This window comes from Sporothrix schenckii (genome assembly GCF_000961545.1).
Source record: "Sporothrix schenckii 1099-18 chromosome Unknown Cont44, whole genome shotgun sequence".
Classification (NCBI taxonomy): domain Eukaryota; kingdom Fungi; phylum Ascomycota; class Sordariomycetes; order Ophiostomatales; family Ophiostomataceae; genus Sporothrix; species Sporothrix schenckii.
In genome coordinates, this window is record NW_015971145.1 from 2,808,406 (window position 1) to 2,825,662 (window position 17,257).

Sequence of the window (17,257 nt, forward strand, 5' to 3'; positions counted from 1 at the left end):
ATGGTTCTAGCAGCTGCTTAGTTTGAAGCCCGTCTTCGATCGCTTCCTGGTGTCAAAACATGCCGCTGTGCAGATCAACCTGTCCACCCTGTCTACGGTTTTATTAATGCGATTTCTTGTTGCCCGTGGACGTGCCACAGGTGTCGTGAAGATTGGTCACTGCAGTGATAGATATTACAACGATATGATTTATAGACTTGTGTGAAATATAAATGACTATATAATCTCCTCGCATTAAGTTTGTTTCAAATCGGCAAACAAAGAACGTCAAGTTTGTTGCCGTCCGTTGGTGGTTGGCGTTGGCCGTTGGTCATTGTGCTCTCCACGCAAAATGGCCAAGTGGTCCAAGGCGCCAGGTTCCGGAACCCACTTTTGTATTTCGCTATATAAGGCTAGACAAGTCGTATATGTCCCACAAAAACGTCGAAATAAGGTGGGATGCCAGAGTGGTCTAATGGGTATGATTAGAAATCATATGGCTTCGGTCGCGTGAGTTCAAATCTCACTCCCATCGTCGATTTTTTTTTGTTTGCAAAACGATTTATCCGATCTTTGCTTCTTCAATTGTTTGACGAGGTTGTCTCTGTGACGAGCTGGGCATTCCCACTTTTTTGTTGTTTTTTTGTGTTACAAGATTCACAGGTCTACGGAACATCTTGTCCCGTGTCGCCTCCAGTTGCCGGCGTGTGGATGGATTGCATTATTTGTTGGTTGTCTGGGTTGTCCTCTGTTCTTACCTTTTTTTTTTTTTTTTTTTTTGGTAGTTGACGGTGGTGAGATACCAAGAACACAGTGACTCGGACGATGCAAAAGCAAGTCGACACCGCCATTACTAGACCCCGGGCCCTCATCGGCCCATTTGCTTTTGTAGTATAAATTGTAGTCACCACTTCGGCTGTCTGCACCCCAGAATGCAACAGCGGGATAGAAGGCGACGGCAGTGATCACGAGGAACAAAAATCACTTACCAAACGCGGCATGCATCAACTACCATTTGCCGACCAGCCGGAGAATATTGATTCGTGGAGAAAGAGAGGAAACTCGGAACACGGTCCTTTCACAGACATTGTTGGGCAGAGTCTTGGTAGAGTGGCCTTGGCTACCTGACTGGAGAGCTAGACACGGGATGCGTTGCCACAATTGACACGGCATGGGGGCTGAAGGGTGGGTGAGGAGGGTATGACGGTGAATCTGTGACCAACGGAAATAAAATCACGGCTCGAAACAGGTGTCCGTGAGAAAAGCCAGGGCAATGGAGTGTGTTGACGACGTCGACGAAGTACTCCGCAAGGAGGATTAAACAAAGACAAAAAACGTGGTGATCCACAAGACCCGTGACATGCAGTCTGTGTCCACTGCTTCACGGGCTATTTTGACGGTTCTGATGGGCCCCTGTGCTTGGTGTTTTGTTAGTGCTAACACTTCAGGGCTTCGGTGCTTCTTTCCAAGTGCTGTCTGATCCTTTGCAGTCGGCGTCTGTCCCTCGTCTTCACAATGACCAAAACCCCTGTCACTCACGTGGGGGTCTGGATGGCCTTGAAAGGCTCCCGTCAAGGTGTCTCGTGTGATGTGGACTTGCTTTTCAACGAGCCTAAACTGGCGCAAGGCACTGGCGTCGTTTGGAACAGAACCTCTTTAACACTAACACGGCCAGGGACTGTCTTACACCGCATCTCACTCTCGATAAACGGCAATAAATCTTCCGAGAAACTCTGTGTGCCCCTCTGTCGTGTCGTGCAGGACGTTGTACGTTTCTCTGTATTTGCAGTCTTTCTATGGTCTTCAACTCAGCGATCGGCACCGGTACCGCGCGATGGGGAAGTGTGGGTGGACGGCAGCTGTAGACACGAAAAGCGTACAGAAACCAACAGATGCACGTCTCTCGTCTGCCGTTCCGGCACACACAGAGTTCTTCCTGCAGGTTATGAGTCGTACCAAGAAACGAGCCCCTCTTTTACATGTCCTCTTTTTATGTTTCTTTTGCCTTCCTTCCGTCTTCCGTGCCTCCTCCTCAAGGCCCTGCCGACATAGCCTCCGATGGTGGACACGGGATGGAAAACGGCCGTAAACCACGAAGAGGGTGTGAATTAAAAAGAACAGAAGAGAACGGCACGCCGCCCCTGTCTCACGTCCCCTCTTTTACCTCTAAGGAGATCCATCCTTGCTATTCTCCATGAGCCGCATCGGTGAGCAACGGCGGTCCACCTCTCGTGCACGTTGATGTCTTGTCGACTTTCATAAATTGAGGCCGAGTTCTGACATGACGCAGGCTTCTCACATTGATTCGACCGTGTAGCCTCCCTCTCCTCTCTTGCCCATCACAATGTCTGTGTTCATGTCCAAGGCGTCGATGCGCCTGCACGGCTGCTGCATCTTCTTTGCGCTCGGCTCGCTGGTCTGGGGCTACAACATCGGCATCATCTCGGCCGTCCTCGTCCACCCGGGCTTCATCAATCAGCTAAACCACCCGGACGCCGCTCACAAGGGCGTCATCACCGCCATCTACTATCTGGGCACCTGGACGTCGTACGTCTTTCTGTCCCGCGTCGCCAGCGACTATCTCGGCCGCCGCTATGCCGCGTTGTTGGGCACATTTATTGTGTGTGTCGGGTCGGCGCTCCAGGCGGGCGCTTCCGGTGGCGGGGCATATGCGATGGTGATCGCCGGCCGCATCATTGCCGGCGTGGGCGTGGCCATTGTGAGCACGGGCGTGCCGCTCTACCAGAGCGAGATTGCGCCGGCCCGGCAGCGCGGCCGCTTCGTGGTGATGAACCACATTGGCATGGTGGGCGGGCTGGCGGCCGGGTTCTGGGTCGGTTATGCGATGACCTTTTGGGACACGCCGCACGGCGACGCCGTCGGCTGGCGCGCGGCGCTGTCGGTCCAGTTTGTGCCGGCCGTGCTCTTCATGCTAGGTCTGCCCTTCCTGCCGGAGACGCCGCGCTGGCTCGTCGAGCACGGCCAGCTGGCGCGCGCGCGCGCCTCGCTCGACTACTTCCGGCAGGGGCTGGCGCACGCAACGCCCGACGCGACGCAGCACGAGTTCGACGAGATCTGCGCCGACGTCGCCGCGTCGCGCGCCTCGGGCCTCGACGGGACCTCGCTGTTCCGCGAGCCGTCGCTGCGCCGTCGGCTGTGGCGCGCCGCCCTCCTGCAGTTCATGGCCCAAATGTGCGGCGCCACCGCCATGAAATACTACCTACCGACGCTGTTCAAGGCGCTGGGCCTCGGCACGCGGCTGTCGCTGCTGGCCGGAGGCATCGAGAGCACCCTCAAGATCGGCTGCACCGTCCTCGAGATGCTCATCATCGATCGCGTCGGCCGCCGCATCACCTTAACCGTCGGCGCCGCCGTCATGTCCGTCGCCCTGCTCATCAACGGCGCCCTCCCGCTCGCCTACCCGGACAACACCAACCGCGCCGCCGACTACACGTGCATCGTCTTCATCTTTGTCTACTCGCTCGGCTACAGCATGGGCTTTGGCCCCGCCGCCTGGGTCTACGGCTCCGAGATCTTCCCCACCAGTCTCCGCGCCCGCGGCCTCAACCTGTCGGCGTCCGGCGGCGCCATCGGCTCCATCGTCGTCGCCCAGGTCTGGCCCGTCGGCATTGCCAACCTGGGCTCGCGCATATACTTTTTCTTCATGGCCATCAACATCATCTGCGTGCCCATCATCTGGTACCTGTACCCGGAGACAAAACACCTCGCCCTCGAGGACATGGATGCACTGTTTGGTGCTGTGGCCATGGGGCACGACCACGGCCACGATCATGACCACGAACACGACCACGACAGGAGAGGACTCGGCGTTGGCAACGGCGTCGGCATCGGCGCCGCATCGCCATCGCCAGAGCCACCTGCCGAGCAGATCGCTGTACGGGCCGACCGTGACGACGCGGCCAAGCTGGTGCATGCCGACGAGGAGTCATAGTAGACTGAGTGGATTGTTCTTCAGCTGTCAATACTGAAGGCTCTGGCGAGCAGAGTGTGTCTTTTTGCGTCTCAGCATACTTGGTCCTATTTCGGAAGTAGTTTTGCAGTTCATCCTACGTATTTCTTTCGTCCGACGTCGTCTTTTACCAAATGACAACTTTCAATACCAAAACATCAAACGCATTTGCAGACTAGTCTACCAAGTATGGCATACCTACTGTTTATTGATGTCAAGCCAGTGAGGCTTAATGCCGTGTATTCAGGCGCACTTGCTTAAACACTTTCGCCAGTGATTGCCGTGCGTGGCATTTACCTTTGGCCCGTGCCACGTCGAAAGCTGCATGTCATGGTTACTATTTTGTACGGAATACTCAGTACAACAACAACAGCAAGCAGTTTGGACGTCTGGAATGTAGCGTTACCGGAAACACCATGTCTCGTTTATTCTACCCGGCGTTGTTGTTGGCACACAAGCAAGATGTGCCTGCCTTTGGTGTTATGATCTGTGACTAATGTATCTCATGTCGTCTGCGCAAATACTTGTCTGCACTGCCCGTCCCACGTTCCTCTTTTTCTTTGTCCAACGAGTTCTAGACTGGCACCGTGCACGCCTGCCATTACTACGTCCCCAAATGTCGCACTTCTCCTCTCGTGCCTTTAAGAACAGAGCCAAATGCAAACGCCGCTGTCAGTGTCGAACCAGCCGTAAAAGGATTGGTGGGATCTAGCCCGCCCTCTAATCCCTGTCATGGTGTTAATACTGCCAAAAACGGTCGACATCGTCTTTGTCCAGTGAGCACAATTGTGTCTGCTGCGACATGTGGGACACCGTACGCAAGGAGCTGGTTGTCCTACCTGTTTGTTTGGGGGTATGCACTCAGTGTGGTACACAAGTGCAAGAAGTGCTGCGCTACGCAGTCCATACGGTGACGAAGCTATAGTTTGCCAATTCATTGTCGTCTAGCATCACAAGCAGCGTCGCACGAAGGACCTTCTGGCGGGCAAAGCGAGCCCAAAATAGAAATGGTCGCGGGGAGGGGTCGAGGACAAACGAAAGGATGGACTCTTTCTCCGGGCCAAGACTCCTCCCACGCCATGGTCTGGCTGCAGCAAAAGACAGCACGACGGATGGAGAACGAGCAGGCACAAGAATCTGAAAACAAACAAGAGAACAAACGAATAGAGATGCGGGACCGTACTGTCTCTGCACGATGCAATACACGTTGTAGCGTTTGTACCATTGAGGATATATCGCGGGACCTGGCGATGAATTTTGGTGGTAACGGTTGTGGATGGAACTGGGACAGGAGGACGGGGAAGGAAGCAAAGGGAGCACGAACCCAACTTCTCGGAGAACCAACAACATCAAAACGGAAGGAGCAGCGACGAATATATGATGCACAGATACTTTGGGCAGTCACGATGCACAGTGCCTTCATCCGAATAGGAAGGTGTGGCCTGCTCTGCCCGCCTCCTCGCAAAGTACAAGCTCAACTATCAGTCCTGTTAGTGCTGTAGTGCTGTTAGTGTTGTAGTGCTGCAGTGCTGTTAGTGCTGTAGTGCTGCAGTGCTGTTAGTGCTGTAGTGCTGCAGTGCTGCTCACCTCGTCAACTAGCCTCGTTATTCATTTTCCAGGTGCTGTGCCCCCGGCTCTCGTCTGATTCTGCTAGCATCCCATCTCCATTCCATTCCCCACTTTCTCAGTGCTCCAGCCCCACGTCGCTCTCTCCATCTTGTTCTGTTCCCCTCCCCCAGACTCTGAGTCTTGGCCAGATCAGGCTCGCGAGTGATTCAATTGAGCGATTCAGCGAGAAATCTCCATAGAGCAAGGAAGCTCTAAGAATAAATAAGACTAAACAGTCACCACTACACCGGAAAGCTCCACTCTGCCTGCCGGACAAGGACTCAAGGGCAAGCATTTGGTGAACTACAGCGGCTGTACTTGCTGTATTTATCTATTCCTGTGTCTTGTAGCTTAGGTCCCAACAGGTGCCAACAGGTGCCAACAGGTGCCATACAGCTTGAACAGGCCCAGCAAGTTTCGCCCTTATCAGCGTCGTCAGCGTTTCGCCACCTGCATCCCTGCGCCCTCAGGACATCTTGCTCCTCTGCGGTTCCGGATCGATCACGCCTTGATTAAAGTAAAGTAGTAAACTGCAGTCCTCTATCACAAAGATAGATCTGCCCTCGAACCCTTATCGCGGCCATGTTCATGTGCCTGAGATGATCCGACTGAAAGCGACCCGCTAAACTCAACAACGTCACACCGACAGCCCTGCAGCTCGCTAGCAACCCGCTGCACAAACCTTTCGTCCTGCGCTCTGCATTCCTCTTTCCTCGCAATCAAGAATTGGTGGTGCGACACATCCGCCCATCCAGGCAAGTGCGATTGGCCAGGCCTGTCTATTTCCTCTCCTGAGCCTGACCCCTAAGCCAACCAACGTCTGCCCACTGTCCGCCCACTGTCAGCATCCTGCGTGTCGTCATTCTTTTCCCAACCGACGATACCGTTGGACCTCTCGCACGACTTGTTTTCGTTCCTGGGACGCCGGCATGCACCACCACCGCCCAACCATCTGACAGCCGTTACCCCATCTGCCATATCTCCTTTATTGCCTTTCATCTGTACACCGCCCTACCGCATATCTATCCGCGTCTTCCGTTGCCTGTTTCGTATCACCAGTGTTTCTTTATGCACATGACGGCTGTCCCCAGCTTTGCTTCGTTTTCAGTGTTTGCCCCGTTTCGATTCTTGTCTTGATTATTCTTCCTCGGCTTCCTTGTCGTCCTTGTCGTCCTTGTCGTCCTTGTCGTCCTTGTCGTCCTTGTCTTCCATTTGCGTCGTCTGTTCTTCCCCGCCCGCTTTTCGCTGAAAGCTTCCGCGCCTACCGAAAAGAGGGCCATTCCACTGCGTATCCATTCTCTATTTGCACCTTGAGCCTAGCAGCGAACTTCCGTCGACCAAAGAAAAAGAGGGGAACAGAGAACAGACAAGGGGGCAATAGGCAATACCGACGCCAAAGACACCAAAAACAGCAGAAACCAGAGGCACGAGTGGCACGCTACGTCGAATTTAACGGACCATCGGCCACACGCCGTTGCTCTTCCTCCGTCATTCATCTCACCTCCTCTGCCCCTTGTGTGTCTTTCCCAATCCACATCCAACAAGTACACCGGTCGATAGAACCGAAGCGCACAATCTCACTCGCCTCTCACCCCCCTCTTTCTTTCCTGTGAGACGGCCGGCTTGAGTGCATTTTGACGGTCGTTCCGAAGAGGGCCATTTCCGACGGCCATTTTCGAGAGGAACAGGGCCACAAACTGCCTCGTCTCGACTTCGCCAGCCTTCTTCCGACAGCAGTGAGGCCTGCTTCGACGCAGAGAACAGAAACGACCTGCCATTTGCCATGGGTAACACCAGCACGAAAGAGAGCCGTCCCGGGCAGCCCGGCGCACCCGGTGATCAAGGCCAATCGTCGTCATCGCAGCAGCCAAACGCTTCGCGCGCGCACGGACACAGCTCGAGTTCCAGACCGCGTGGCCGCTCCGGCCGCAACAACGATCTTGGCAGCCTGCTCGGCATCTCTGCCCAAGGTTCCGGCACCCAGCCCCCAGAACGCCGAGAAACAAGGCAGGAGCGGGAGGCCCGGCGACTGGAACGGGATCGCCAAGCCCGGATCGCCGAGCGCGAGCGCAGCATGCGGGAGGAGCACGTCGATGGCGGCTATCTCGTGACGCTTGGCACCTACGTCGGCCCTGAAGACTTTAGCAAGCCCACCGTGCGCATGCTACAGGTGCGGCAGCATCCGCTCACTTCTCTTGCATTGTAATATTCGTTCGTCCAAGTCGTGCTAACACATGCAACGCAGATCGAGAGACGGCTTGCGCCTTTCTGGCGTGGCTTGCAGGACTTCTCGCCCACGTGGACGGAATACCAAATCGCTGCCGCGGCACGGGGCCTAGATGTCCCGCCTCCCGACCAACCGCCTCCGGAATCCTTCTTCTCCCGCCCTCCCACGTCCGCCGGCGCCCCGCCTGGTTCGCCGCCCAAATCTGCTACCGGACATACACTGGCCGTTCCTCAACCCGGCCCGACCGCCTCGTCTTCCCAACTCAGCGCACCTGGCACCGCCGCCACCGCCGCCACCACACCACCGTCAGGCGTCATTCCGACCGGTTCCCTCGCCGGCACCTCCTCCCCCGCCGTCGTTATCCCACCACCCTCCACCACTGGCGGCGCAACCACGCCTCGCGGTGGGTCCAGTTCACCGTTTAAGCCGCGTGCAAAGGCCATCGCCGCCGCTCTTAGTATCTCGTCGCGCAACGGCTCCTCTACCGATATCGCCCCCCGCGAGATTATGCTCCCCCACGACCCCTATGTTAACGGCCAACCCATCGAGGTGTTTTTGTACAAGGACGCCGACGAGTGCCCCATTTGCTTCCTGTCCTACCCCCCTTACCTCAACCACACCCGTTGCTGTGACCAGGCCATTTGCAGCGAGTGCTTTGTGCAGATAAAGCGTGCCGACCCCCACTATCCCGAAAACCATGGTGACAGCAACAACGGCGGCGGCGGCGAAAATGCAAATGCCGACGGAGAGAATCCCCAGGCCGGCAAACTCGTGTCCGAACCTGCATGCTGCCCCTACTGCCAGCAACCCGAATTCGGCGTCACCTATGACCCCCCACCCTTCCGCCGTGGTCTCGTCCATGCATCCAGCTCCATGACGTTGGGTATTGGCGCCATGGGCGCCGCGATGTCGTCCAACAGCTCCATCAACTCCGGTCCCTCCCCCACCTCTCTCCTGTCACCCAACACCGGATCGCCCCCCACCGCCGCCGGCGCTGCGACGCCCGTGTCGAGACGCCGCGCTCAGTCCCTGTCGGCCAACGCCCCCAACGTCATCACCACCGACCGTGTCCGGCCCGACTGGTCGACCAAACTTGCGAGCCAATCCGCCCACATTGCCCGCCGCGCAGCTGCCGCCACGGCCCTCCACACGGCTGCCTTTATAATGGGCGGCAACCAGGACAACCGGTCCTTCCGGGTCAGCCGCTTCAGTAGACGCAACACATCGTCCAACAACATCGCTGGTGATGCTAGCCCCGTTCCGAGCGGTGGTGATCCTGCGGCCGATGGGGGCGGTGCCAGCGGCGGCGGCGGTGGTACCTCAGGCCCTGAGGGTGCACGGTCGAGCTCCATGGCCAACGCCAGCGGGTCTGGACGGCGCACACGGATGGAAGATCTCGAGGAGCTCATGTTTAGAGAAGCGCTGCGCCAGTCCCTAGCCACCGAAGAAGAGCGTCGCCGTAAGGAGGAGAAGGAGGAGCGGAAAGAGGCTAAGCGTCGCGAAAAGGAAGAGCGCAAGGCCGCCAAGGCCATGGCCAAGCGTACAGGCAACAGCAGCAGCCTCTACGCCACCGGCACGGATAGCGGCCAGAGCTCGGCGAGCGCGAGCACTCTGAGCCTGTCTGCGCTCAACATCGGCAACCGTCGGCGTGGCAACAGTGGCGCGTCCAATCTCCGCGTCGAAGCCAGTGTCGCCAACGCCATGACGGCTAGCGGCAGCGGCAGCGGCAACGGCAGTGGAGCTGTCAACGCCAACTCCAACCAAAACACGGCAGCGTCGGGCAGCCCGGCCAGCAGTGGCGGCACGAGCCCGGTTGTCAGCAACCCTCCCTCAGGTCCGGCCAGCCCAACGCAGGATCGCGACACCATTGCTCAGGACAATGGTTCTACCGGCAAAGGCAAGGCCGTTGATCGTGGTGTGGGAGATGCCGAAGCCAACGCTGACACCGCCGCCCCAACGGCCACCTCGTCGTCGTCATCTACAGGTGCGGCGCTTCGTCCCATTCCCTCTGCGCAATACCCGTCTGCCGGCCCCTCCCACCTACGCCAAATGAGCAGCGCTTCCTCCGTTTCGTCGTCCCTCCCCGACTCGGCCGGTGGCAGTTTTCCCAACGCCCTTCACCTGCAGGATCCCCGTGCGAGCGGACTGAGTTTGGGCAGCCGCAGCAACGCCAGCGAAGACGGCGACCATCGCGACCACCGCGACCACGACCACGACGACCCGAGCGCGAGCCCCGAGTCCCTTTTCAACTTTGGCAGCCTTGCGGCCGTTGTTGGTGTGCAGCTGGAAGGCAAGAATGCTGGTCGGCGCTTGTCTGTCATCGACCGCGAGGCACAGGGCCAACTCACCACAGACGCGACCGACATCCCCACGAGCGCATCGCCACCCAAAGAGTCGGAATTGAATGGCCATGTTGAGCACGCCGAGCATGCACCCGACACGACGAGTGCCGACAGAGGCAAGGAACACTCCGACACCTACGCCAACCTCAAGCAGCCCACCCCCCTGTCCACATCCACCGGTGACTTCAAGCAGCCGCCCGAAGTCATGGTCACCCCCGGCACGCCGGCACCCGCGGACGATTTACCACTAGAATAGAAGCGGACCCTAAGGCTTACCTTTCAACACTCTTCATTTCCTTTGTATTATTTTATGGCTGTTTCTGTCGGCCTTTTTTTCATTCCTGTTCTTTTCATGGGTTACATTGACATTCCGTTTTGAGCGTGGGTTCTGGACCGGTGGAAGGAGTGGAGAGTGTCTTGGATTTGCTCTTTTGTGTTTGTCATATTGTGTTTCTGGGGTGGCAATGGACGGGATGAATGCACGGCCTTGTTTCGTGTTGTATGTTTTGTCTTCTTTTTTGTCATCTTTCTTCGAGCATTGTTAAGAATTAGGGACGGCGTTTGGGCAGGCGTTTCTGTTCACACTGTATTTTCTATCTTGTATTCCTTTTCCGGGCTTCATATGCCTTGCTCTCAGTCTGTAGCCGTTTATGATCATAAAACATTGTCATTCTCGCCTGAAGTATGAATCGACGGTAAATAACGTGATAGTATTGCTTTCGAAATAAATATATATTATTCACAATTTTTCGAGGGGTTGACACAATTTGCAAAAGAAATTTAAACAAATAAATCTGTAAAAAATATATTTTGAGAAACACACTGCAAATATCAATATGAGATGAATACTATGCACAAGTCATGGGAAATCTATCCACTGGCCAACAAGAGACAAAGACTAGCCTCAACGCCTCATGACCTTGTCTTGACGGCCTCCGCTGGGTTCAGCTCGTTCACCCAGCCCTCTTCGGGGCTTGCCCACGCAAAGTCTTTTAGGTCCCCAAACACTGGCCACAGTTTGCCTTCCACAAATGTCTTGACGGCCGCAGACCGTTCTAGGCCGGCCGCCTGCCGCGCCAAGGCGTCCGGTGCGCTCCCGATCCCGGTGCGGCTCTGCAAGCCCTCGAGCGCAAAGTGCGGAACCCGCAGCCCATCCAGCACGCTCCACCACTCCAGTGCTGTCTCGTCTAGCTCCGCCTCGGACGTCACCCCCAAGACGGACGCCCCCACACCCAGAGAGCCGCCGGCGGCGCGTGTGGCCACTTGGGCCTTCTCCGCTTCGCGGGCCCAGACGTCCAGCGCGTACCGCAGCGCGACCTGCTCGATGCCTTTGATCCCAAGGGCCGCGAGGCCGCTCTTCTCGTCCCGGCACACCGCCGCAGCCCGGGCGCTCACATCCCGCAGCGCCGGCGGTGATGGATGCCACGTGGCCTGCGGTCCATTGTCCACGCCGCGCGTCGTCAGCAGGCCCATGTTGAGCAGGCTCGCGTTGAGCACCACGGACACGCCGGCCGCATGCAGCCGCGCCACGGGGTCGCCCAGCAAGCGTGTGTTTTGCACGGTGCAGTGGCCATAGCTCAGGACGGCGTCGACGGGCTCGCCGGTCTGCTCGAGGATCGATTCCGCCAACGCCGCCAGCACGTCCACGGGGAAGCCCGAGATGCCGACGTACCGCAGGACGCCCTCGGCCCGCAGGGCACGTAATGCGCGCACGGCCGTCACCACCTCGTCGGGGCGCACAAACTCGGCGTCGTGCGCAAACACCAGGTCCACGTACGGCGTGCGCAGCCGCTGCAGCGACCGACGCACCGACGCCTGTACGGCAGCCGTGCTGTAGTCGAAGCCGGTGCCGTGCACGCGGCCGGCCTTGGTCTCCAAGAAGTAGCGGCTGCGCTCGACGCCCGTCGCTTCGAGCGCCTCGCCGAGCAGCGCCTCCGAGGGTCCATAGTACGGCGACGTGTCGAAGCCGGTCACGCCGAGGTCGACGAGGGCGCGGCGGACGATGCCGCGGTAGGGCATGGACGCCGGGTCGTCGACATACTGGGTGTTGAAGGTGGCGGTGCCGAGGAGGAGCGGTGGGAGGACGTCGGCCAGGGGCGTGAGGTGGGGTGGCCGCGGCGGGTCTTCTGCGTCGGGCATTTTGGGGATTTGTCGGCGTTTGTGATCAACAGGGCCCCCTTGACAGACCAGCAGCTCCTTCACATGTGCGACAGGCGAAGCAAGTGGGAGCTCGCAACGTATGCCACAGCAATTCGTAATGGGAAAGTATGAGACTCAGTACGATTATGAGTATGGGTATGAGTATGGGTATGAGAATGAAAGACCGTCGAGGTCAAGGTTGGCAATTGCGATCTAGAACCGTCGGCGGCGCTTTCCGTATCAGACCATTCTTAGCTCCTTCCCATTTGCACCCTTTTTTGTTGCTCCCTGTGGACATTTTTCTTTAGCGTTACATTTGGTCCGGATGGCGCAATTCAGCCCATTGCAGGCCCCGATCGTGGTTTACTCAAACGGTCTATTCCGTGAATGCTTCAGAATGTTAGTTTCGTTTAGTTCAGCAACTCCAGAAAGGGAAGTCGCAAGCGTGCAACCGTTCATATCGTGTCAACTGAGACTGTAGAAGTCAAACCACGGTCGATGTTTCCTGATTTTCCAGTTTCGTAGCTCCTTCTATACTTGCACGTTGATCTATATGTCGTTCCTGTCTCCTATTTAGCCGTCGTCCGCTTTTCTCTTTCTTTCTTTTTCTTTTCTTTTCCTCGGAGAAATTTCATTCGCTTTTCTTCTCCTCACACATCATTTCTACACACCTCTTATGTAGCCAGCGATCTACATTTTGATTTTAATACGCCACTCTGTTCTCTCCGCAACCCCACCGTCTACCTCAAACGCCATTCTCAAGACCTTCGTTTCCAGCATTCGTCAATCTCGTTTCTTCGCTTCCACACAGGACTTCCAGCACGTTTTGCCTTCGCCTACTTCGACCACAGACGGTAAGTATGGCAATTAGGCTAATGGGTAACAGCGGCTCTCCGTTCCAGCGAACGAGGCCTCTCGTTAGCAATGCAATGCTGCCGAGCCCAGCTCGGAATAAAAGACATTGTTTCCCGAAATGGACGACGGCCATTGAACTTGGCCAAATATCAGCGACTGTAGCTCCCAATAAATTCCCGGGACATTAGGCCAGGCATCCCTATCATGTCTATTTATGTACTCTTTCGCCAAGCATCACTGCCGGTTAGCAGAGCCCATTCAAACCGACAAGCCGACCCCAGGCCGAACGGAAGAATGACCGATTGGGCAGAGTGCCTCTCCATTCACGCGGCAGGTATATGTCATACTTGTTATGGATCCCAGGGGACACAACTGAACGATGGAAGCATCTCCAGCGGACGGGGAAGATCGATCCGTCGCATCACCTTTGCTATCCCCACGTTGCTCCCAAGTACTTGGCTGTCCACAGAAGTCTCAGGACGGTAGATTGGATGCTACGTTTGTTAGGTTCATAGAGTGGTCCGAATGACGGTCTCGGTCCTTTTTTGACGCCTTCTTGCTGCACAAGCCGAGTGGTAGTTGCGTTTCTCTGCCCCTGGAACACTGTTCTGTGTCATCACTCAATTATCATCGTGGACACTGGATGGTGCCGAGCCCAGTTGTGCGTCCCTCTATTGAAGAGTACCGTTCTCGCCTCAGTTTCCGGAATGCGAGGCCTTTGGAATGCACCAGTGCCATGCCGTCTTTTTCCAATTTACAGGAGTCCAAACCCCGTTATATCTTACTCAATCTGGATATTTAGATTGCGGAGCCATAAGGAAGAAATATGGCAAAAGAAGAAAGGCAGTGTCTTCCGTATTTGAAGCCCTCTGCCGCCCATTGAGTTTCTGCCCCTTTCTTCTATTTCTCCCATTCTGTCTACCTTTCTACCTGGACGTGACATTGGTGTGTGAATACTCGCCATCATTCCCAGGTCCGACGCCGCACCTTCACCTCTCACGTCCTTTCAACGCCGACCACCTCCGGAACACAACAAGATGCGTGGGTTCGTTGCAGTATTGGGCGCTGTTGCCTCCTTGGCCGCTTCGGCCCTCGGCCAGGTGGACTCGTCCAAATACGTCGACCCGGAGACCGGCTTCACCTTCTCTCAGTATGTCAACGAAAAGAGCATCGCCTTCCGGGTAGCCATCCCGTCCACGGCCAAGGTCAACGACAACTACGAAGCCGTCGTCCAGATTGTTGCCCCCATTGCCATCGGCTGGGCCGGTCTGGCCTGGGGCGGCTCCATGACTTACAATCCTTTGACAATTGTCTGGGCCAACGGCAAGGACGTCGTCGTGTCGTCCCGCATGGCATAGTATGTTTTCCGTCTCTTCTCTTTGTGCGTATGTGTGTATATACTGGATGGCGAGCCTCTGGTGCTAACCGAACGAGTGGCTACTTTGTGCCCCCGGCATACGACGGCGCCGTCTACACCGTCCTCAAGAAGGGTACCCACGTCAATGCGACGCACTTCCAGCTCACCGCTACATGCGTCGGCTGCACGCTCTGGGGCGACACAGACACGGGCGTCACAAGCATCGACCCCAAGGCCCAGGGCAGCCTGGCATTTGCGTATGCGGCGGCACCCGTCACGACGCCCAGCAACAACGCCTCATCCTTTAGCATCCACGATCTGATCGGCCACTGGATCCACGACTTCTCGGCAGCCTCCAACGCCGACTTCAACGCCACCGTCGCCAAGAACGCATAGACATGGATGCAAGGCAGGCTGGGTGAGGATTGCGCTGGAGGTGATTGGGAGTGATGGGAACAGTGTGTTAAAGGCTTGGGCGGTATAGATGGGTTTTGTTTTTGCATAACAACGTTTTCCTGAAGACGCATATTTGGGATTCTTTAAAACATAGATCCGAATCTATTACAGAATTAGCTGTGTTTTCTTCGTGTCAAGTTGATTGTTGAACGTGGTGATGTTGTGGAGGAATTGTTGTCTTGGTGTAGTGGTGTTAGCGCAGCTCACCGCCTAAATTATACTGGCGTCGCGTGGAAAATACTGCCGCGTCGTATCCAGTTCGAGCTTTCAGATGTCTGGCACACCAAAGCCTCACTTCTGCATCCCCATCAACCGCAGCAATCACCACATCGACCAACGATGACTCTGCGGTAGTCAACAGCGTCCCTTCGGCAACTCGACATTGATACGACCACATTACCTTCTGCTTTCCCTTCGACATGGCCGGTGGCCGCAAGGGAAAGCCTGTGGCGCCGCCACCGCCTGCTCGCACACTTGTCGTCGACAACGGCGCCTACACTATCAAGGCCGGCTTTGCCGAGGGCGCATCGTCGGACGCCAAGGCGACGCCCTACGTGATCCCCAACTGCATTTCTCGTGACCGACGACGGCGCACCTACATCGGCTCCGAGCTCACAACCAGCTGCCGCGACTTTGGCGAAGCCGCCTTCCGCCGCCCTGTCGAGAAGGGCTACATTGTCAACTGGGAAGCACAGCGGGCGATCTGGGCACATGAGTTTGGCGAGGCGGCCGAAGCGGGCGGCGGGCGGCTGCAGTGTGACCCCTCGGAGACGCGGCTGCTGTTGACTGAACAACCCAACGCGCTGCCGGCCCTGCAAGCCAACTGCGACCAGATGGTGTTTGAGGAGTTTCGATTTGCGAGCTACTACCGGGGCCCGGCATCACAGTTTAATGCGTATCTGGATTTGAGAAGTGCCACGGCCGCCGCATCGGTGGTGGCGGAGGCGACGACGGTCACGACGACGAGAACAGCGCCAGCAGGCGAGCCTGTGCCGACCGACAACGGTGTCACGCACACCGCCAATGCCACACCTGACGCAAAGACTGAGGCAGAGGCAGCTGCAGACAACGCACCTCTGACGACGCCCACCCCTACGACAACCGGCACGGGCGCCGCGGAGATTCGCCTCGTCATCGATGCAGGCTACTCTTTTACGACCGTGACGCCCGTGCTACACGGCCGCCCGGTCCACCGCGCCGTCCGCCGCCTCGATGTTGGCGGCAAGCTGCTCACAAACTACCTGACCAAACTGCTATCGGTCCGCCACTACGACATGCGCCACGACACGTACATTGTCAATGAGATGAAGGAAAAGGCCTGCTATGTGGCGCTCGACTTTGCCACCGACCTCGAAAAGACCTGGAAGGGCTCGCGCGTGCAGCTAGGCGAGGTGGGTGTCGGCGACGCCAAGAGGCGGCGGCTCGATGTGTTTCGGGGCGGCAGCGACGGCATCGCCAAAGAGTATGTGCTGCCAGACTACCACGCGCGTGCCGAGGGCATCGTGCGGGACTACGACGCGGCGGCCGTGGCGGCGCGCCAGAAGCAGGCCAAGGACTTTGGCGCCGCCGCGTCCGCCGCCACGGAAGACGTCCTGGTCCTCCGCAACGAACGCTTCGCCGTGCCCGAGCTGCTGTTCAACCCGACCGACATCGGCCTCCAGCAGCCCGGCCTGCCCGACCTCGTCGCCCAGTCGGTCCACGCCCTGCCCGTCGGCCTGTGGCCCGCGCTGCTCGCCAACATTGTCGTCGTCGGTGGCTGCACCGACCTGCCCGGGTTCGTGCAGCGCCTGCAGCAGGAGATCCAGACGCGCATGCCGGACGATCTGGTGGTGCGCGTGACGCGGCCCGCGGACCCAACATTGTGTACCTGGCGCGGGGCCGCACGGTTTGCAACGCTCCCCGAGAATGCGGCGACCGTGAACCGCGTGTGTGTTACCAAACAAGAGTACGACGAGCACGGCGCTGGGTGGGTGGCGCGCAAGTTTGCGGCCGGGCTCGGCGGGATTGACTGAAATGATGAGATGCCGTTGTTGTCAGTGATCTCACGAAAAAGAAGAGTGGCATCGGTATGTGGCCCGTTGTCGGTTGCCCAACCCTTCAGGCTCGCCACGACATACACTCATGTGGCAGTCAGTGGGCTGCAAGCCGATGGGCAAGGCACTCCAGAAAAAGGCCACAGCAGCCCCGAGTATTTATCCACGAGCCCCATCTCAAAGCACGAGCCGCCACGATGGCACCATGCAGAAGCCGCTCTAGCAGATTCTGCCGGTGCAGACAACAGTGTCACTTGAAATGACCGGCTTAGATTCGTATCAAGTACGTCG

At 57.3% G+C, this 17,257-nt stretch overlaps 6 protein-coding genes and 1 non-coding gene across 7 annotated transcripts; 5 read left to right on the top strand and 2 right to left on the bottom strand.

The window, feature by feature from the left end:
* Positions 1-432: 432 nt before the first annotated feature.
* On the top strand, positions 433-514 carry SPSK_11253. The gene has a single exon. It is a non-coding gene; the product is annotated as a tRNA-Ser (tRNA).
* Positions 515-2,323: 1,809 nt separating this feature from the next.
* Positions 2,324-3,931, top strand: SPSK_09074 (sugar transporter; the record flags this gene model as incomplete). The annotated part of the gene is made up of 1 exon (XM_016735654.1): positions 2,324-3,931. One exon carries the CDS (start codon positions 2,324-2,326, stop codon positions 3,929-3,931), a length of 1,608 nt encoding a protein of 535 aa, XP_016587624.1.
* A 2,763-nt stretch (positions 3,932-6,694) lies between these two features.
* SPSK_11013 (uncharacterized protein) lies at positions 6,695-7,230 on the bottom strand (the record flags this gene model as incomplete). The annotated part of the gene is made up of 2 exons (XM_016737234.1): positions 6,695-6,856; positions 7,150-7,230. 2 exons carry the CDS (start codon positions 7,228-7,230, stop codon positions 6,695-6,697), a joined length of 243 nt encoding a protein of 80 aa, XP_016587625.1.
* Positions 7,231-7,340: 110 nt separating this feature from the next.
* On the top strand, positions 7,341-10,382 carry SPSK_08446 (C2H2 zinc finger protein; the record flags this gene model as incomplete). The annotated part of the gene is made up of 2 exons (XM_016735043.1): positions 7,341-7,727; positions 7,803-10,382. The coding sequence occupies 2 exons, from the start codon at positions 7,341-7,343 to the stop codon at positions 10,380-10,382; spliced, it is 2,967 nt and encodes a 988-aa protein (XP_016587626.1).
* Positions 10,383-11,038: 656 nt separating this feature from the next.
* Positions 11,039-12,265, bottom strand: SPSK_09370 (uncharacterized protein; the record flags this gene model as incomplete). Its single annotated transcript, XM_016735943.1, has 1 exon — positions 11,039-12,265. The coding sequence occupies one exon, from the start codon at positions 12,263-12,265 to the stop codon at positions 11,039-11,041; it is 1,227 nt and encodes a 408-aa protein (XP_016587627.1).
* A 1,892-nt stretch (positions 12,266-14,157) lies between these two features.
* On the top strand, positions 14,158-14,873 carry SPSK_09774 (uncharacterized protein; the record flags this gene model as incomplete). The annotated part of the gene is made up of 2 exons (XM_016736344.1): positions 14,158-14,477; positions 14,555-14,873. 2 exons carry the CDS (start codon positions 14,158-14,160, stop codon positions 14,871-14,873), a joined length of 639 nt encoding a protein of 212 aa, XP_016587628.1.
* Positions 14,874-15,352: 479 nt separating this feature from the next.
* On the top strand, positions 15,353-16,945 carry SPSK_09088 (uncharacterized protein; the record flags this gene model as incomplete). Its single annotated transcript, XM_016735668.1, has 1 exon — positions 15,353-16,945. The coding sequence occupies one exon, from the start codon at positions 15,353-15,355 to the stop codon at positions 16,943-16,945; it is 1,593 nt and encodes a 530-aa protein (XP_016587629.1).
* Between the last annotated feature and the right edge of the window lie 312 nt (positions 16,946-17,257).